Source organism: Pelophylax lessonae, assembly GCF_965119305.1.
Source record: "Pelophylax lessonae genome assembly, chromosome: 1".
Taxonomy (NCBI): Eukaryota; Metazoa; Chordata; class Amphibia; order Anura; family Ranidae; genus Pelophylax; species Pelophylax lessonae.
In genome coordinates this window covers 282,878,640-282,895,777 of record NC_138768.1, presented here as the reverse complement: position 1 = coordinate 282,895,777, position 17,138 = coordinate 282,878,640, and the positions used below count along the sequence as shown (strand labels likewise).

Sequence of the window (17,138 nt, the reverse complement as noted above, 5' to 3'; positions counted from 1 at the left end):
TCCTACCTAAACCTTAACACTTAAAGTTATTGTAAAGGCACAAGGTTTTCTGCCTTAATGCAGTCTATGCATTAGGATAAAAAGCCTTCTGTGTGCAGAAGCCTCCTCGGCCCCCCCTCCCCCCACTAATACTTATCTGAGGTCCATCTCTATCCAGTGATGTCCACCAGTGCCTTGGCCGTCCGGGGCTCTCTCTCGTGATTGGCTGAGACACAGCAGTGGTGCCATTGGCTCCCGCTGCTGTCAATCATAGTCAGTTAGCCAATCAGGAGAGAGAGGGGCCAAACCGAGGCTCCATGTCTGAATGGACACAGGGAGCTGCGGTTTGGCTCAAGTGCCCCCATAGCAAGCTGCATGCTATGGGGGGCACTCAACAGAAGGGAGGGGCCAGGAGAGCCAAAGAGGGACCCGAGAAGAGGAGGATCAGGGCTGATTTGTGCAAAACCAACTGTACATAGCAGGTAAGTATAACATGTTTGCTATTTTTATAGATATATATATATATATATATATATATATATATATATATATATATATATATATATATACAGGGCTTTTTTCTCAGAGAAAAGGTGCAGGAACTCCCCTTTCTAAGTTACTTTTTGTCTCCGCCCCCTACCCACCTTCCAGCACTAACCCTTGGTTCCACCCCTACCCACCTCTGAGCACCGACACATGGATCCACCCCCTACCCAGCTTCCAGTACAGCCCCTTTTAGAGAATATAGAGCCAAGTATAATTTTGTAGTGGAATGTATGGAATTTGGTTATGATAACAAGAAAAGCAATAAAATTGATCCCCCACAGCCAGCAGCAATAGACCCCCAGCAGCAGCAAAAGATCTCCCAGCAGCCAGCATCAATAGACTCTCTAGCAGCCAGCAACAGTAGACCCCCTCCCCAAACAGTAGATCCCTTCCAGCAACCATTAACCCACAGTATCAAAAGATCCTCCACCAGCAACAATAGATTGCCATCCAAAAATAGATCCCCTCCAGCATCAATAGATCCAGCATCAGTAGACCCTCTAGCACCCCTTGCCATGGCATACATTCAGTGCTAGAGGTGCCAGAACTGCGTTCCCCCAAGTTCCCACTGAAAAAAGCCCTGTATATATAGATAGATAGATAGATAGATAGATAGATAGATAGATAGATAGATAGATAGATAGATAGATAGATAGATAGATAGATAGATAGATAGATAGATAGATAGATAGATAGATAGATAGATAGATAGATAGATAGATAGATAGATAGATAGATAGATAGATAGATAGATAGATAGATATAGCACTGCATAAATTAAGAGCACTATATAGGTACCTGTAATAAATAAATAAGCTCATTAAAAGAGATTTCTGTTTTTTTTTTTGTTTTTTTTTAAGAATCATACTTAACTAGGTGGATGCAGCATCAGACCGATGTTGCATCTGCCCCCAGCGCCTCTAACACTGAGAACTGAGCAATCAAACAACGCCAATCACTCAGTTCTCACAGCTATCTGACTGTCAATCACCAGCTCTCTGCTCTGCTCCCTCCTCACTCACTGGAGCGCTGAGCTGTGGAGGCGCCGGGAGCGACCGGCTCAGGCTGAGAGGTGGAGCCGGGTACCGATCCAGGCATGTGGGCGGATCTCAACTTCATTGTCGCAATCTTGCCCGAGCCTGGTTAGGCTCTGTGACGTCAGCCAACAGCCGTCTTCAGCCCGCTGTTTGGGGAAAATGGGTCACAGGAGTGCAGAACGAACATGGCTCCTGTATATAGCTCCATAGATGTACAACCAAACAAGCTTTAAAATCAATATTAAGGACAGTACAATGCAAGTATGCAAAATAGAAATAGTATTTTTTTTTTGTATTTTAAATGTAAATGTGTAACAGCCACAAAACTGCCCTAAAGAGCTTACATTCTAAAAAGGTGAGGGAATAGAAGAAAAGGTAGAGTACATAAGGCAAAAGGTAGGCCATAGTGTTAACACATTTTCTCAAATGTGAATTAATAGTCAGTCAGTGAGCCTTTTTTAGCAGTGAACTCTCCATGACAGTTATTCTAATTCTTGATACAAGCAAACACGCATCATATTACCTCATTATGTTACTCAGTGTTGCCCTAACACTGCCAAAAAGGCTCTCTCCAATACTGTCACGCTTGGCACGCTGTTCTTGCCAGCGCCAGGCTAGTGGTACTTGTGGTAGAACTACATACCCCAGCACACAATGCCAGCCAGGAGCTAACAAGACCTGCTGGGACCTGCAGTTCCCAGAAAGTTTTCGGAGCCACACACTGAGCTAACTATAGTAGCCTCTCTCTGTCATTGATTATATCTCTCATCTTCTCCCACCTTCATTAAAAGACAGTAAGCTCACTCTCTACTCTTCGGCATTCCTTGACCTGTTCTTGAGCCTACTGTACAGGTCCAAGGACAGAGCCAGACAGAAGGTGCTTAGTTATTCCATGTCCAGCAACAAGCGTTATGAGATGCTCCAATGTCCCTAAAAGTACATCTTCTCCTGTAAGCCCACATTGTGGAGCCCCCTTCTGTTTTCCCTCTCACTTGATATCATGCAGGCCACAAGTTTAACCTCATGCTTGAGGTGATTGTACCCGTATTAGTGCACTAAAAACAAGTGAGTATGGTCCATGATACTTTTTATATTAACAATATTTCAGGACAAGCTTTCCTGGTGTTTCCGAGTCCTGCTTGGACCGAGAAGAAGGGAACACCCCAAAAGCTTTTCCTGAAAATTTAAATAAAAAAGTATCACAGGCAGTATTGAGTTGGTTAAGTTGGACCGCAGGAATCCTTGACTTAGGTTAATAGATCACAGAAAGTCCTGACCCTGACACCACTGCGGTCATTGAAAGAAACAACACATACACCTCTACTGCATTGTTAGAAGTGAACTTTAGAGAGGAGCATTGCCTGTCCTGTACACAAAGGTGTACAACACTCCACAGAAAAGCACCACTCCTCATCCCTCTTCAACTGGGTCACCAAGCCATTGACTGACCACCGCCACAATAATCAAGTTAGCATGATAGCACTACAGGGGTTAATTAAAAAGTCAACAAAGAAGTTTACTGCATCCTACCCTTTCTCTCCTCTTTATAGCCTGTTGCTCCATTGTTCCTCAGGCAGTAATGGCAGGGCTGACAATACAGGCCATGGCAATGTGCTGAGAAAACTTCTACAGGTCACACAGGCTCCTGTTGCGCAGCTCTCTAGCACACTCTTACAAGTAACGGTTTCGTACTGAGCATTTCCCAGGAAAAGTTCGCCATATTTTCACATCCTTTTCTCGTAGCCAAGTCTCATCCCCCCCCTTTCCAAGGAGGAGGTGGAGGAGGAGGGGAGGGCGGAAAGAGGTTTCAATTTTCCCTGCAAAGTCAAACAATGAGCTCAGCTCTGCTGGAGTTCAGTTACGTTCTGCATTGAGCAAAGAAACCCAGGCAACAGAAGCAGTGCAAAGTGTGCTGAGACCCAGGCCTGAGCCTGCTGGAGAGGACTCACTGCAACTACTGCTGTGCACCCAACTAACAGCACCCATAGGGCCTGATTTACTATAGGATGTAGTGAAAGTAAAATGGTCATGAAATAAATGCATAGACTTGCTTAGCTTGGTTGAAAAAAGAAAATACATGTATATTAAGTTTAGACAAAACAAAGCAATTTGCAACAATGGAAACCCCAGGCCCCGTTTATCCCGTTTACCCCTTAGCATTTTAACTAAGGTAACCAGATTTTTAAAATGAAATCCGGGGACATATTTTTTTGTTTTTTTATTGGCAAATGGTAAACTATTTTATAAGCATATTTTCCTCAAATTATATATGCGGTGTATGTGTTATGTTTTTATGGTATGATTGTATGATATATATATGTTATTTCTCACATTTCGCCCATGAGATAAAAAAAAAAAAAGATACTTATAATTTTTTATGATATGACTACCAAATGTTAAGAAGATAAGATAGAGAAAAAACTTTTCAATGCACATTTTGTATTTTATTCTTACCAAAGCAATTTGGTTCAACAATAACAATATACAGTGGGTACGGAAAGTATTCAGACACCTTAAATTTTTCACTCTTTGTTATATTGCAGCCATTTGCTAAAATCATTTAAGTTCATTCTTCTTCCTCATGAATGTACACATAGCACCCCATACTGACAGAAAAACACAGAATTGTTGACATTGTTGCAGATTTATTAAAAAAGAAAAACTTAAATATCACATGGTCCTAAGTATTCAGACCCTTTGCTCAGTATTTAGTAGAAGCCCCCTTTTGATCTAATACAGCCAGGAGTCTTTTTGGGAAAGATGCAACAAGTCTTTCACACCTGGATTTGGGGATCCTCTGCCATTCCTCCTTGCAGATCCTCTCCAGTTCTGTCAGGTTGGATGGTAAACGTTGGTGGACAGCCATTTTTAGGTCTCTCCAGAGATGCTCAATTGGGTTTAAGTCAGGGCTCTGGCTGGGCCATTCAAGAACAGTCACGGAGTTGTTGTGAAGCCACTCCTTCGTTATTTTAGCTGTGCTTAGGGTCATTGTCTTGTTGGAAGGTAAACCTTCGGCCCAGTCTGAGGTCCAGAGCACTCTGGAGAAGGTTTTTGTCCAGGATATCCCTGTACTTGGCCGCATTCATCTTTCCCTCGATTGCAACCAGTCGTCCTGTCCCTGCAGCTGAAAAACACCCCCACAGCATGATGCTGCCACCACCATGCTTCACTGTTGGGACTGTATTGGACAGGTGATGAGCAGTGCCTGGTTTTCTCCACACATACCGCTTAGAATTAAGGCCAAAAAGTTCTATTTTGGTCTCATCAGACCAGAGAATCTTATTTCTCACCATCTTGGAGTCCTTCAGGTGTTTTTTAGCAAACTCCATGCGGGCTTTCATGTGTCTTACACTGAGGAGAGGCTTCCGTCGGGCCACTCTGCCATAAAGCCCCGACTGGTGGAGGGCTGCAGTGATGGTTGACTTTCTACAACTTTCTCCCATCTCCTGACTGCATCTCTGGAGCTCAGCCACAGTGATCTTTGGGTTCTTCTTTACCTCTCTCACCAAGGCTCTTCTCCCCCGATAGCTCAGTTTGGCCGGACGGCCAGCTCTAGGAAGGGTTCTGGTCGTCCCAAACGTCTTCCATTTGAGGATTATGGAGGCCACTGTGCTCTTAGGAACCTTAAGTGCAGCAGAAATCTTTTTGTAACCTTGGCCAGATCTGTGCCTTGCCACAATTCTGTCTCTGAGCTCTTCAGGCAGTTCCTTTGACTTCATGATTCTCATTTGCTCTGACATGCATTGTGATCTGGAAGGTCTTATATAGACAGATGTGTGGCTTTCCTAATCAAGTCCAATCAGTATAATCAAACACAGCTGGACTCAAATGAAGGTGTAGAACCATCTCAAGGATGATCAGAAGAAATGGAAAGCACCTGAGTTAAATATATGAGTGTCACAGCAAAGGGTCTGAATACTTAGGACCATGTGATATTTCAGTTTTTCTTTTTTAATAAATCTGCAACAATGTCAACAATTCTGTGTTTTTCTGTCAGTATGGGGTGCTATGTGTACATTCATGAGGAAGAAGAATGAACTTAAATGATTTTAGCAAATGGCTGCAATATAACAAAGAGTGAAAAATTTAAGGGGGTCTGAATACTTTCCGTACCCACTGTAAATCAACAATTCAGAACTGCAAAAGACTGCATGGTAACAACATGTAGGATACCTTCGAACACAAATAGTCAAATATTAATAGCTAACTGGTTTAAGACTACAAATGTTAAAGGAACAGTAAGGCATTGTAATGACTTCATCGAGATTACGTTTTTATGGTATCAGGAGGTTAAACCGTTCTCTAATAGTTTATCCCCAAAGTCTGTGTTTCAGTGTCAATTTCCCAGCGGCGCCTCTGATTGTCTGAAGTCAGTTGACGCTCTCAGCCAACCAGTGACTCCCATTGATAAAACTGGCTTGAAAAAAGGTAAGTTTCTTTTTCAAGCCAGTTTTATAAATGGGAGTCACTGAATGGCTGAGAGCGTCAGCTGACTGCTCTGCGGACTACTAACCCTTGGAGTCGGGACGAGTGGGTGGTTGACACACACTTGACAGGTAGCTTCTTCCCTCTCACTCTCTCACTTACTACTTTCCCACTACAACTGAGCATTAGCAGGCAACAACATAGCGTGCCTCAAGGTCATGGGACTTTAGACTGCATTGTTTATTATCTAAACAAACCTGAAGCTTTAAAATTCTTCCGTTAGGCCCCTTTCACACAGGCGGACCGTTCAGATCCGCCTGTCCGTTTTTTTGGCGGATCTGAACGGTCCCCCAATGCATCTCTATGGGGCATCGGATGTCAGTGGAGACATGTCCGCTGACATCCGATCCGATCCGTCAAATCTGGATGAATGGAAACCCTATTTTCCATCCGTCCGTCGGATCGGGTGGGATTGGATGAGAACGGACCGACGGTCCGTTCCCATCCGATACCCCCATAGAGATGTATGGGGCTGTGTCACCGCACACAGTGCGGAGAACAGCTGTCATTCTCCTGCTCAGCGGGGGATCGGCGGATCAATCCGATGGACGGGCTGTGTGAAAGAGCCCTTAAATTAAAATAAATAGTATAAATAAATAAATAACAAAAAACAAAAACACCACTCACTGGATGGATAAAAATCGGTACCAAGCCTAATGGTGCGATCCGAAAGACCTAGAAAGGAGGAGCAATGAAAGGCCCAGCAACCCTGCAAGCAGAAATTTCCTTCAATATTTTTTCCCTCACAACCTCAGGGAACTGAAGCACTGACCTTAAATTGTTAACCATAGAGCGACCAGAACCAGAAAACACAGGTAGCTCAAAACCATAAGAAAAACCTTTAATTAATATTTGAGCTTTCTCCTGGTCTGGATACTGGGTTAGCCAATGTAACATGTTTTCAGTTTCACTGGAGTGCGTGCTTTTTGGAAATTCCCTTTCTGCCTGTATACCAGTGGCTATTTTAAAACATTTCGCCACTGGGTGGGACCCGGAGCAAAGGGAGCACTCGTGCTGATATCTACAGGTATGGAGCCATTTACACTGCGACTCATTATATGCAAAGCATACCCCTTTTTTATATACTGGGTTGGGGTTAGGAGAGCTGTCAGATTGCTTAGAAAACGTAGGTCTAGCGGGAACAATAAGGTTCAGCCATAGACCCACATCTTTCATACCCCATTTCAAATTTGGATACACTGCAATTTTTTGGCGGAAAGCTTCATAGTAGTGAAACCAACCTAAACCGCCAAAAATCCTATAAGCCTCCAGGATATTTTCCAAGTGCTGGAAAAAAAACCTGAACACTTATTAGGATATTTTTCACCCATAACTGATGAAAAGATACAAAACGCCTGTAACCAATTAAAAAATTATCTAGTTACAGGGCGTCTTCTATCAGAGTCATCAACTTTTTATTCATCTTTAATTAAAAAATCTTTACTGTTATTAGGAAGCAGAGAAAGTAAATCCAAATATTCACCCTTCCAAATCTTCTCCTTAATGGTATTAGGTAGGTGGAAACCAAGTGGAGAGATTTCACAGGGCAAGACCTCCTTGTAACAGGCCTCAGGGACAGAAGAAATAGGTACGGGGGGAGGCTGTACCTAACTTAGTGCCGGTTCACACTAGTGCGGTTTGCGGAGTCGCATGTAATTCGGAGCGCACTGCTCCTGCATTACATGCGATCTCATGTGAGGATGCGAGTTTAGCCATACACTTTGTATGGCTGAATTCGCACTGTATCCGCACCAAACACGCACATGACCCTTTTTTCTAGCCGCATCAGGAACGGATCGCACAGTGGTTCACACTTGTGCGATCCGATTCTGTGCGAACTGACAGATCGCACTGCAATATGCGATCAAACTGGGGGTGTCATTAACATTTAATTGACACCCCCTGCGTATCGCATATGGCAGTGTGAACTGCCAGATGTGCGGATGCGATGCGGGATCACGCTGCATATTCGCAGCGTTCCCGCATTGCACAAGTGTGAGCCGAGCCTCAAAGTTATACTTGGAACAGTACCAGACCTATTATCAGACCATACTGACACAGGAGAAGAAATGCCATGACTGAGTGATTCAGAGATGTTAGATAAAGACTGCAAAATCTGTTCTAACATATTACCTGTGGCTAAGTCACCTGCCTGCCTACCCACCGCTGAAGCCTGTGGTGACTGCCTGTCATAAGTGAGATCTTCTGCCACTGGACTTCTTTCCCTGAAATCCTGATGAGAGGGCGTGCTTCCAGGGGCCAGCCTGGATGGCCTGAACCCCTGTGCTGATGCCGGTGCATGGCGTGGCCCAGATGGGGGCGTGGCCCGGATGTTCCGAATCTGTGGGGGGAAGAACACTAGACCTACCCGAGGGGGAGGGGTGCCGTGGGCGCCCCCGCCCCGAAGCCTCCTTGTCACTGGAGCTCCGCGGCTCTGCCTGGGTCCTGCCGCGCCTGGATATTCCTCCTCCGGGAGGCGAAGGTCTGCTTCCACCCGAACCGCTACTTCAGGCATCGCCACTGTCCTCGTCCTGCCGCTTCGCCGGCCGACTCTGCTGGACCCTCCGCGCGGCGACTCCAGGTGTTGGACGCGCACCCGCGGCATCCACTTCCACCCGACCAGTGATGGCTTGACGTGGGACCGGTCCTCTGGCGGTGACTGGAACTCCGGCGGCGGCTGGACCCTCGGAGGCGGCTGGACCTCCAGTGTTGGCTGGACCTCCGGTGGTGGCTGGACCTCCGAAGTCGGCTCCTGCTCTACTTCCCCGGACATCTGGAGGCACCTCTTCAGCCACTCTTCTCCGCCTTCAGACGCTGCCTTCTCCAGCATTCTTCTTACGAGGGTATTCATGTCTCTTCCGCGGCTGGCGAGCTCTGTATTATAGCTCTTAGTATTATAGCTCTGAGCTCGCCAAGCCGCTCCGAGACACTGAGGAGACTGAAGCCGTGCAGCTCTTTATATAGGCCTATGCCCGTGACGTAGCCGTACGTGGCTCACGTGTTTCCTGTCCAGCTGCCGCGTGACTTTCCCGCCTAACCTGTATGAATACTAACCATTCAGAGCACCTCCATACATTTCCCGCCCAAACCTCGAATTCAAAATGCTGCCGCTTAAAGAAACAAGTGGCCGGTTAGACTCATTAACACGAAATTACGCTAACTGTTTAAACTACCTAAAGCAGCCACATTCCCATGACACTGGGCATTTATTATGCCCAACTAACAGGAGGACCAGGATTCATCTGCCGCCACATAAAGTTACAGCCGGCCTGCTCCCTGCCACAAAACAGGACCCTGTACTGCAAGCAAGGCTCCGATTCCTGTGACAGTGGGCGTGGACAGCGGTCAGGCTAAAAAAGGGAAGTATGGAGGGATGCGGCAGTAAAATTAAAATCCAAAACCAGGGATAGACTTGGTCCACGGACAGTATCCTAAGTCCAGGGACATCTGGTCACCTTAATTTTAACGCATATGTAGTAAAGTAAAACAATGCATGCTTTTTAATAAGGCTGTTCAGATCTCTATGGTGTGTTGCGCTGCAGTTTGAAAAATGAGGCATGTCTGATTTTCTTTGCAGTTTTATGTGTTGTGATGCCCAACAGAATAATAAAAACACATGTAAACGTGCTACAATGCATATTACAAAACACACTAAAACAAGGACAAAAGACAGACGTGAACTTGGCCTAACCCTGCAGTAGAGGCAGAGGAAACTAAAAACCCCTAGGCCTCATGCACATTGGCCTCATGCACAATTAGCCAATAGAATTGCTTATACAAGAAAGCCGACTGCCGGCTGAAAAAAACATTACCTATACAATGCCTGCAGCTGCAGGCATCATCCCTGTATAGCCACCTTAATCAAATGGCATACATGTATGTGATTTGGCATTTTAAGTACAGCTAAAGGCAAAACAGTTTTTTTAGTTTGGACAGAGTGGAGCGGGATTAGAACACCTGTCAGGTTTTATGGCTGTCCTGTTAGGGAGATTCACCGTCTCTATTTGTCCTGTTTATCATTGAAAGTAAAAGTAAAAGAAAATCCCAAATTTTGTGTTGTGCCCAGAAACATAATAGAGGGGAAAACTTCCAATGGGAACACTGGTTCTGGTGACCTGGGGGTCCCCAAAGGATCCCTTAATTTTCATGGGATTTCCTCTCTCTGTTTTGGCTATGTGACAGGAAATGAAGAGAAATCTCCACAATGGGACACAAATGGCAAAAAATAAACTGACAGGGATTATGACCCTGCTTTACTCTATTCAAACTGAATAAAAAAAGCTTTGCCTTTAGTTACACTTTATAGCATGAAAAAATGGCTTCTTATCATTGTTATTGTATGTTTTAGCATGCCTTAAAGCAGGGGTCTCCAAACTATGGCCCTCCAGTTGTTCTGGAACTACAATTCCTATCATGCCTAGTCATGTCTGTGAATGTCAGAGTTTTACAATGCCTTATGGGAAGTGTAGTTCCACAACAGCTGGAGGGCCGTAGTTTGAGGATCCCTGCCTTAAAGTGTTACTAAACCCAGGACCCTGCATTCACTATATCTGGCCTCTTACACAGAACATGGACATGCAATTATTTAGTAAATATAAACTGCTAAATACCGTTTCTCATCAGCAGTTAGAGCTGTCTTGTGACTTCTATCAGTGTCTGGTTAAAGCTTGTAGGAGGAGTTTTCATTCTCCCCTCATTGTCCTATGAGGCTACAGGACCCCTGACCCTCTGTCCGGACAGTGCTGATTGGCCTTGTGCTGATCACATGCACCCTCCTAAGAAAAAAAACAAAAAACTTTCTAGCAATTCCCACCAAACTGAGCATGTGCAGCTTACCGATAAGGCTCTGTCTTTTTAGGAGATGGATTGGGGACAGTGGAAGAAGGGGAGGATCAGAAAAGACAGGATCAAGCAGCCTTTTTGCACAATGCAGAGGAAACACCCCTTAGGTTCCAGAGTGAGTAGAACAAGCATGCATTACTGCATATACTGACTGATTTTACTGTTGTGTGTTTAGTAACACTTTGAGCACCATTTAACAACTCTAAAGTGATATTGCAGTTTGATGAATCTGGCCCATTGCCATTATTTACATTAGGTGGATCATGTTCATATACTGTATATAAACAATATGTTAACTTGCTGACTTTGTTAATGTTGTATTTTAGATTGCATTTTCCCTTCCAGTAATAAGCTGACTTGGCACATTACCCGAGGGTTTAGTGATTTTCAGCGCTGCTGTCCAGTCGTCATACTATGTGTGCTCTGCTTATGCAGCACAATAAGAAAGTACAAGTGATGACAATCTGCTGGTCACCATGAAAGAAATCTATAGAAAGGACAGGATGAGTAACAAATAGAAGAGGCAATCAGAGGACAGATTGTGACAACAGATATGTGAAAGGCTCACAGTACAAGTGACTGTGAGGTCCAACCAATAATGGCAGGGTCAGCATCACAGTGTTAATCTTAGTTAAATCTCCTTAAAGCAGCTATTTGTGAAGGGCCCCCCAGAAACATCCATCCATTTCTTCAGTGTGTCGCCTTTGGAGAATTATTAATTCTCTTATTATTGTCAACTCATTAGTAGTAATGTATGTGTATTATAATTGCTGCGTGCAGGTTTCCCTAAGGAAGGGCTATGCATGAGACAAGAATCCTCAACACTGTGCTTTAAGATCATGTCTGTCAATAGTCCTGAATTCTTACAGCCCAGATGACCCTATTCTAATGTAACAGAACCACGTTTTGATTATTCAGTAAGACTGCATGCAAAGGATTGTGGGATATGGTACCAGTTTGGTACCTGTTGGAACCACAATCGAGTAGGTACTGTTTTTTCAGAGCCGTACCGTACCGTACCGTACCGTAGTTGTTATCCCACCCACTTAACTTTAGTACTACTTTAGTGGAAAAGCAAACCTATACCGTACCGTACCGAACCGTTCCGACACTATACCATGCGGTACCGCAGTGGAAAAGCAAACCGGGCCAAGCAGGGCCGAGTAGAGCCGAGCCGGTACTAGCCGGTACTTGCAGTGGAAAAGTGCCATTAGTTAAGTGGGTGGGATAACAACGGGGTGGGTGTGATTCTCTGACCAATCAGTGGCTAGTAGTGACTGCATGCAAAGGATTGTGGGGATATGGTACCGGTTTGGTACCTGTTGGAACCACAATCGAGTAGGTACTGTTTTTTCAGAGCCGTACCGTTCGGTTCCATGCAGTGGAAAAGCAAACCTATACCGTACTGTACCGAACCGTTCCGACCCTATACCATGCGGTACCAGCAGTGGAAAAGCACAAAAGCGTGCCGAACCGGTACGGTTCCATGCAGTGGAAAAGCGCCAAAAGTGAAAGTTCGATATGCAGTCCTATTTAAATCTGTACAAAGATTCAGACTATATGTCAGCGCAGAGTGGTACTGCGGACATATGGGGATTAACTGTACCTCATCCCCAAATAATACGGTGTTTATGAAGGAGAAAGAAATGTGACTTTATTGGCACCACACACTACAGTATATCTTACAATAGAATTTTATTTTCATTTTACAAAACGTTAAAAAATGCATTGTATAAACAGTTTCTCAATTAATCAATATTCAACTTGCTGGTATCACCATCAACTCTCCTACGTGGGTTAGGAGCCCCCAAGATTAAACACAACAATAATAAACATAAAAAACATAAAGAACAAGTGGATTATCCTAGCTCCTAAATATCCAATGGTGGCTACTATGAGAGGTGGTGATGTGCAGCCTATGGTTCTGCTTGTCATGTTTTGCGTTGAGTACGCTTCTTCAGGAGCTTAAAGGGTTAAAAACACTTTATTCTTCTACAACAGAGTAAAAATAACATAGTCAAATAAACCTTAAAGTACAAGAGAACAACAATGCATATTAGTCTGCCACAAAAATGTGGCTGTACTTGCACAGTATATAACACAATGATAGGGCCTACAGACAAAGGGTGCTTTGTCTGTAGACCCTATCGTTGTGATATATACTGTGAAAGTACATAGTTGACTATGATATTTTTACTCCTGATACTCCTGATCCCATGACATGCCAAATGGCATTTTTTTTTGGGGGGGGGGGGGGGGGGAAGGGGGTACCTAGTTTTGACAGGTACCCACTCCCATTTCCGCTCGGGCCTCCGAGGTGGCTCGAGCTGAAGTTCTCCTCTCCCCCTCCCTCCCTGCAATCTTCTGGGATTCACAGGTCCCTGAAGATTGCTCGGCCAATCAGGACAAGCAGGGTGCGACTCGCACATGCGCAGTGCACACCCTAGTGATGCTGGCGCTGCAGAGAGGAGAGGGAGCGGAGCGAGGCTTCGGGCGGCCACATCGCTGGGCCGTGGGACAGGTGAGTGTGTGTTTAATAAAAGTTAGCAGCTACACTTTTTGTAGCTGCTGACTTTTAATAAACACAAAAACGACTGGACCTCCGCTTTAAGGCTACATTCACACCTGAGCGTAGCGTTTTTCGCGCGTTTTTTACCGCGATTTTACCGCGATTTTTGCGGCGTTTTTTACCGCGATTTTACCGCGATTTTTACCGCGATTTTTGTGCAGGCGTTTTTAGATTGAATAGAGATCAATGGAAAACGCCTGTAATCTGCCCAAAAAGAAGCTCATGTACTTTTTTGAGCATTGGGCGTTTTGTATACAGCGTCAAAACGCTCAGATGTGAACAGGGGCCATTGAAATGAATAGGATTTGTCTTGTTGGGCGTTTTGAGAGCTGATCCTAGAGCAGAAAAACGCCCCAAAAACGCCCCAAAACGCCTAGATGTGAACGGAGCCTCAGGTTTATTTGACTAGGTTATTTTTACTCTGTTGTAGAAGAATAAAGTGTTTTTAACCCTTTAAGCTCTTGAAGAAGTGTACTCAATGTGAAACTTGTGAGCAGGACCACAAGCTGGACATCACTACCTCTCAAAGTAGCCACCATTGGATATTTAGGAACTAGGATAATTCACTTGTTCTTTATGTTCATTATTGTTGTGTTAATATTGGGGGCTCCTAACCCACGGGTTGATGGTGATACCAGCAAGTTGTTTATTGGTCAATTGAGAAACTGTCAATTGAACTTTTGTAAAACGGAAATAAAATTCTATTTTAAGATATACTGTAGTGTGTGATATCAATAAAGCCCAATTTCATTCTCCTTCATAAACACCAATTTAAATCTGTAGCAATTTTGATCTGTCAAATAATCTGTCAACTTCTGCACTTCTTCAGTGTATACAAACATGTGTAAAACACCCTCCACAACAATGACCACCACCGCTCACAGTGAAGATGTCTTCTCATCTTGTAACACAAACCTCATTACCACTTGCCTACAAGGCATTTTTACCCCCTTCCAGCCCAGGCCAATTTTAAGCTTTCATCGCTGTCACACTTTGAATGACAATTGCGCGGTCATGCAACAATGTACCCAATTTTTTTTTTGGTGGTATTTAATCGCCGCTGGGTTTTTTATTTATATTTTTTGCTAAAATAAACGAAAAAAGACTAAAAATTTTGAAAAAAAAAGTTTTTGTAAATAAGTAATTTTTCTCCTTTACTGATGTGCACTAATGAGGCTGCACTAATGGGCACTGATGGGCTGCACTGATGAGGTGGCATTGATGGACACTGATGAGGTAGAACTAAAGGGCACTGATGAGGTGTCACTGATGAGAAGACACTAATATGCCGCACTGATGGGCAATGATAGGCGGCACTGATATGCAGCACTGATAAGCACTGATGGGCACCGAAAGGTGGCAATGATGGGCACTGACAGGTGGCACTTAAGGACACTGATAAGTGGTACAGATAGGTGGCAGTGATGGGCACTGAAAGGCAGAACTGACTTGCATTAATGATGGGCACAAAATGGCCTCACTGATGGGCACAAATTTTCATCACTGATGGGCACAGATTGGTGTCACTGATGGGCACAGACTGATATCACTGCTGGGCACTGTTGGGGCTGCACTGATAATCAGGGCACTGATAATCAATGCCCTGATTATCTGTACAGGTCTACACTGTGAGGAGATGCCACTGATCGGCTCTCCTCTCCTCACACTCTGTCAGTGTGAGGAGAGGAGAGTCGATAAACGGCACATCCTTGTTTACATGTTATCAACTGTGATTGGACACAGCTGATCACATGGGTAAAGAGCCGCGTCATCAGCGCGGGCACGCGATCGCAGTGATTCATATGACGTCAGGCCAGAACAAGAGAGGATCCCATCCACCGTCATTTGTCTATACGGCAGGCGGGAGACAGTTAAAGGAGAAGTACAGCCAAAGCTCGTTTGGCCATACTTCTCCTATCAATCACAGATGCACAGTTCACTAAAGCCCACTGTCAGCCTATGACACAGAGCCACTCCAGGCTGGGGAAAGATCACCACCGTATGGTTGGGATTCACCTAGGAGCCTGGACCGGCAGGACATATGGACATATTTTTCAATACGTCAAAATTTCTATATTAAAAATCCTTTTTTTTTTATTGGTCTTGCATAATATCCTAATTTTCTGAGATACTGAATTTGGGGTTTTCACTAGCTGTAAGCCATAATCATCTAAATAAAAGGACAGAAATGCTTAAAATATATCACTCTATGTTTAACGTATCTATATAAAATTCATGAGTTTCACTTTTTGAATTGAATTACTAAAATAAATACAATTTTTGATGATATTCTAATTTTATGAGATGCACCTGTAAATCAAAAAAGAGGGGGCTTCATAGTGTAAACCGCTTGATTTATTTAAAAACATGAAAGCTTAAATAACACTTACAGGATGAAAAAAAAACACATTGCATATGTGGTAATAGGCACAGTTTACTCTCACAATGGCAGAATAGACATCGGCAAGATGGCACCCAGTCCCCACCCAGCATGACGCCCGCACCAACCACCTGAAGGGAATCAATCGTTCCTCCAGGCTTTCTGAAAGGATACTTGCCATTGACCTGTACGGGCTTGGTGGTGACAGCTATTCACCCACAACTGTCAAACCCAGCAGCAGGAATCTACCATGCACTATACCTATCCAGGAAGGTAGTGTTGGTCCAGGATAGGTACTGAGAACTATTATATATCGATTGACATACACGTGTACTATGTCATCATGTGGGGGGGGGGTGCTCGGAACTATTCAGCTCCCTGAATGAGGGCCTCTGAGTCAAATACACCCTACAGAGCTCCAAGCCCCCCTTCCCTTTCATACCTCTAGCAAATCGATCCTCCTCAGACTGACACCATCACCACAGGAGCATTTTTTCCTTCCTTCGACTCCACCAATGCACAGACATTTTGTTCTTTCAATGACACCACTGATGCAGGGACATTTTTTTCTTCCTTTGATACCACAGATGCAGGGGCATCTTTAACTTTTGGTGGCACCACTAATGCAGGGACATTTCTACCTTACAGTGACACCACCAGCACTGGGGCATTTTTGTTCTCATACTGATGGCAGGGCATTACTTTTACTGTTACCACATATTTTACTTTCTCTCTAACAGGGAGTCAGATCACGGCAACAAAGAAAAGAAGGAATTTGGAGATTTGGAGGAGGCTGAGAGAAATGGAAGGTACTTTTTTTAATTAAAAATACATACTTAATTAGAATTGTTTTTGAAAAACAGAGTTTAGTGTGGCTTTAAGGCTGGCTCCAAACCTGAGCAGCCAGTCCAACATCATGAACAGGGCCGGTGCTAGACTATTTTGCGCCCTAGGCAAGACCAGCTACTTGCGCCCCCCCACCAAAAAAAAACTGTACATATTGCCCCCTTTCCTACACATAATGCCCCCTTTAACCCTACACTCCCCTTCCTGTATACACTGCCCTCTGGAATCCTACACCCCCCCTTCCTATACACACTGCCCCCCTTTAACCCTACACCCCCCTTCCTGTACACACTGCCCCCTCTCTAGAGGTGACATCCACCGGGGATAAGGAGGTGACAGGAGAAAAATGTGGCACTGGCCATGGCTGTGCCCTAGGTGGCAGTACGCCCTAGGAGGCTGCCTAGTTCGCCTAGTGGTAGCACCGGCCCTGATCATGAACATGCTTCTTTTAGAA

At 44.5% G+C, this 17,138-nt stretch overlaps 1 protein-coding gene across 2 annotated transcripts in view; it reads right to left on the bottom strand.

The window, feature by feature from the left end:
• TTC28 (tetratricopeptide repeat domain 28) overlaps window positions 1-3,293 on the bottom strand; it is an 866,848-nt gene extending 863,555 nt beyond the window's left edge. For both annotated transcript variants that reach the window (XM_082244143.1, XM_082244144.1), the window contains exon 1: window positions 3,093-3,293. In XM_082244143.1, coding sequence (XP_082100269.1) covers window positions 3,093-3,125 — 33 coding nt within the window. In that variant the 5' untranslated portion in view covers window positions 3,126-3,293. The remainder of the gene's footprint in view (window positions 1-3,092) is intronic.
• Between the last annotated feature and the right edge of the window lie 13,845 nt (window positions 3,294-17,138).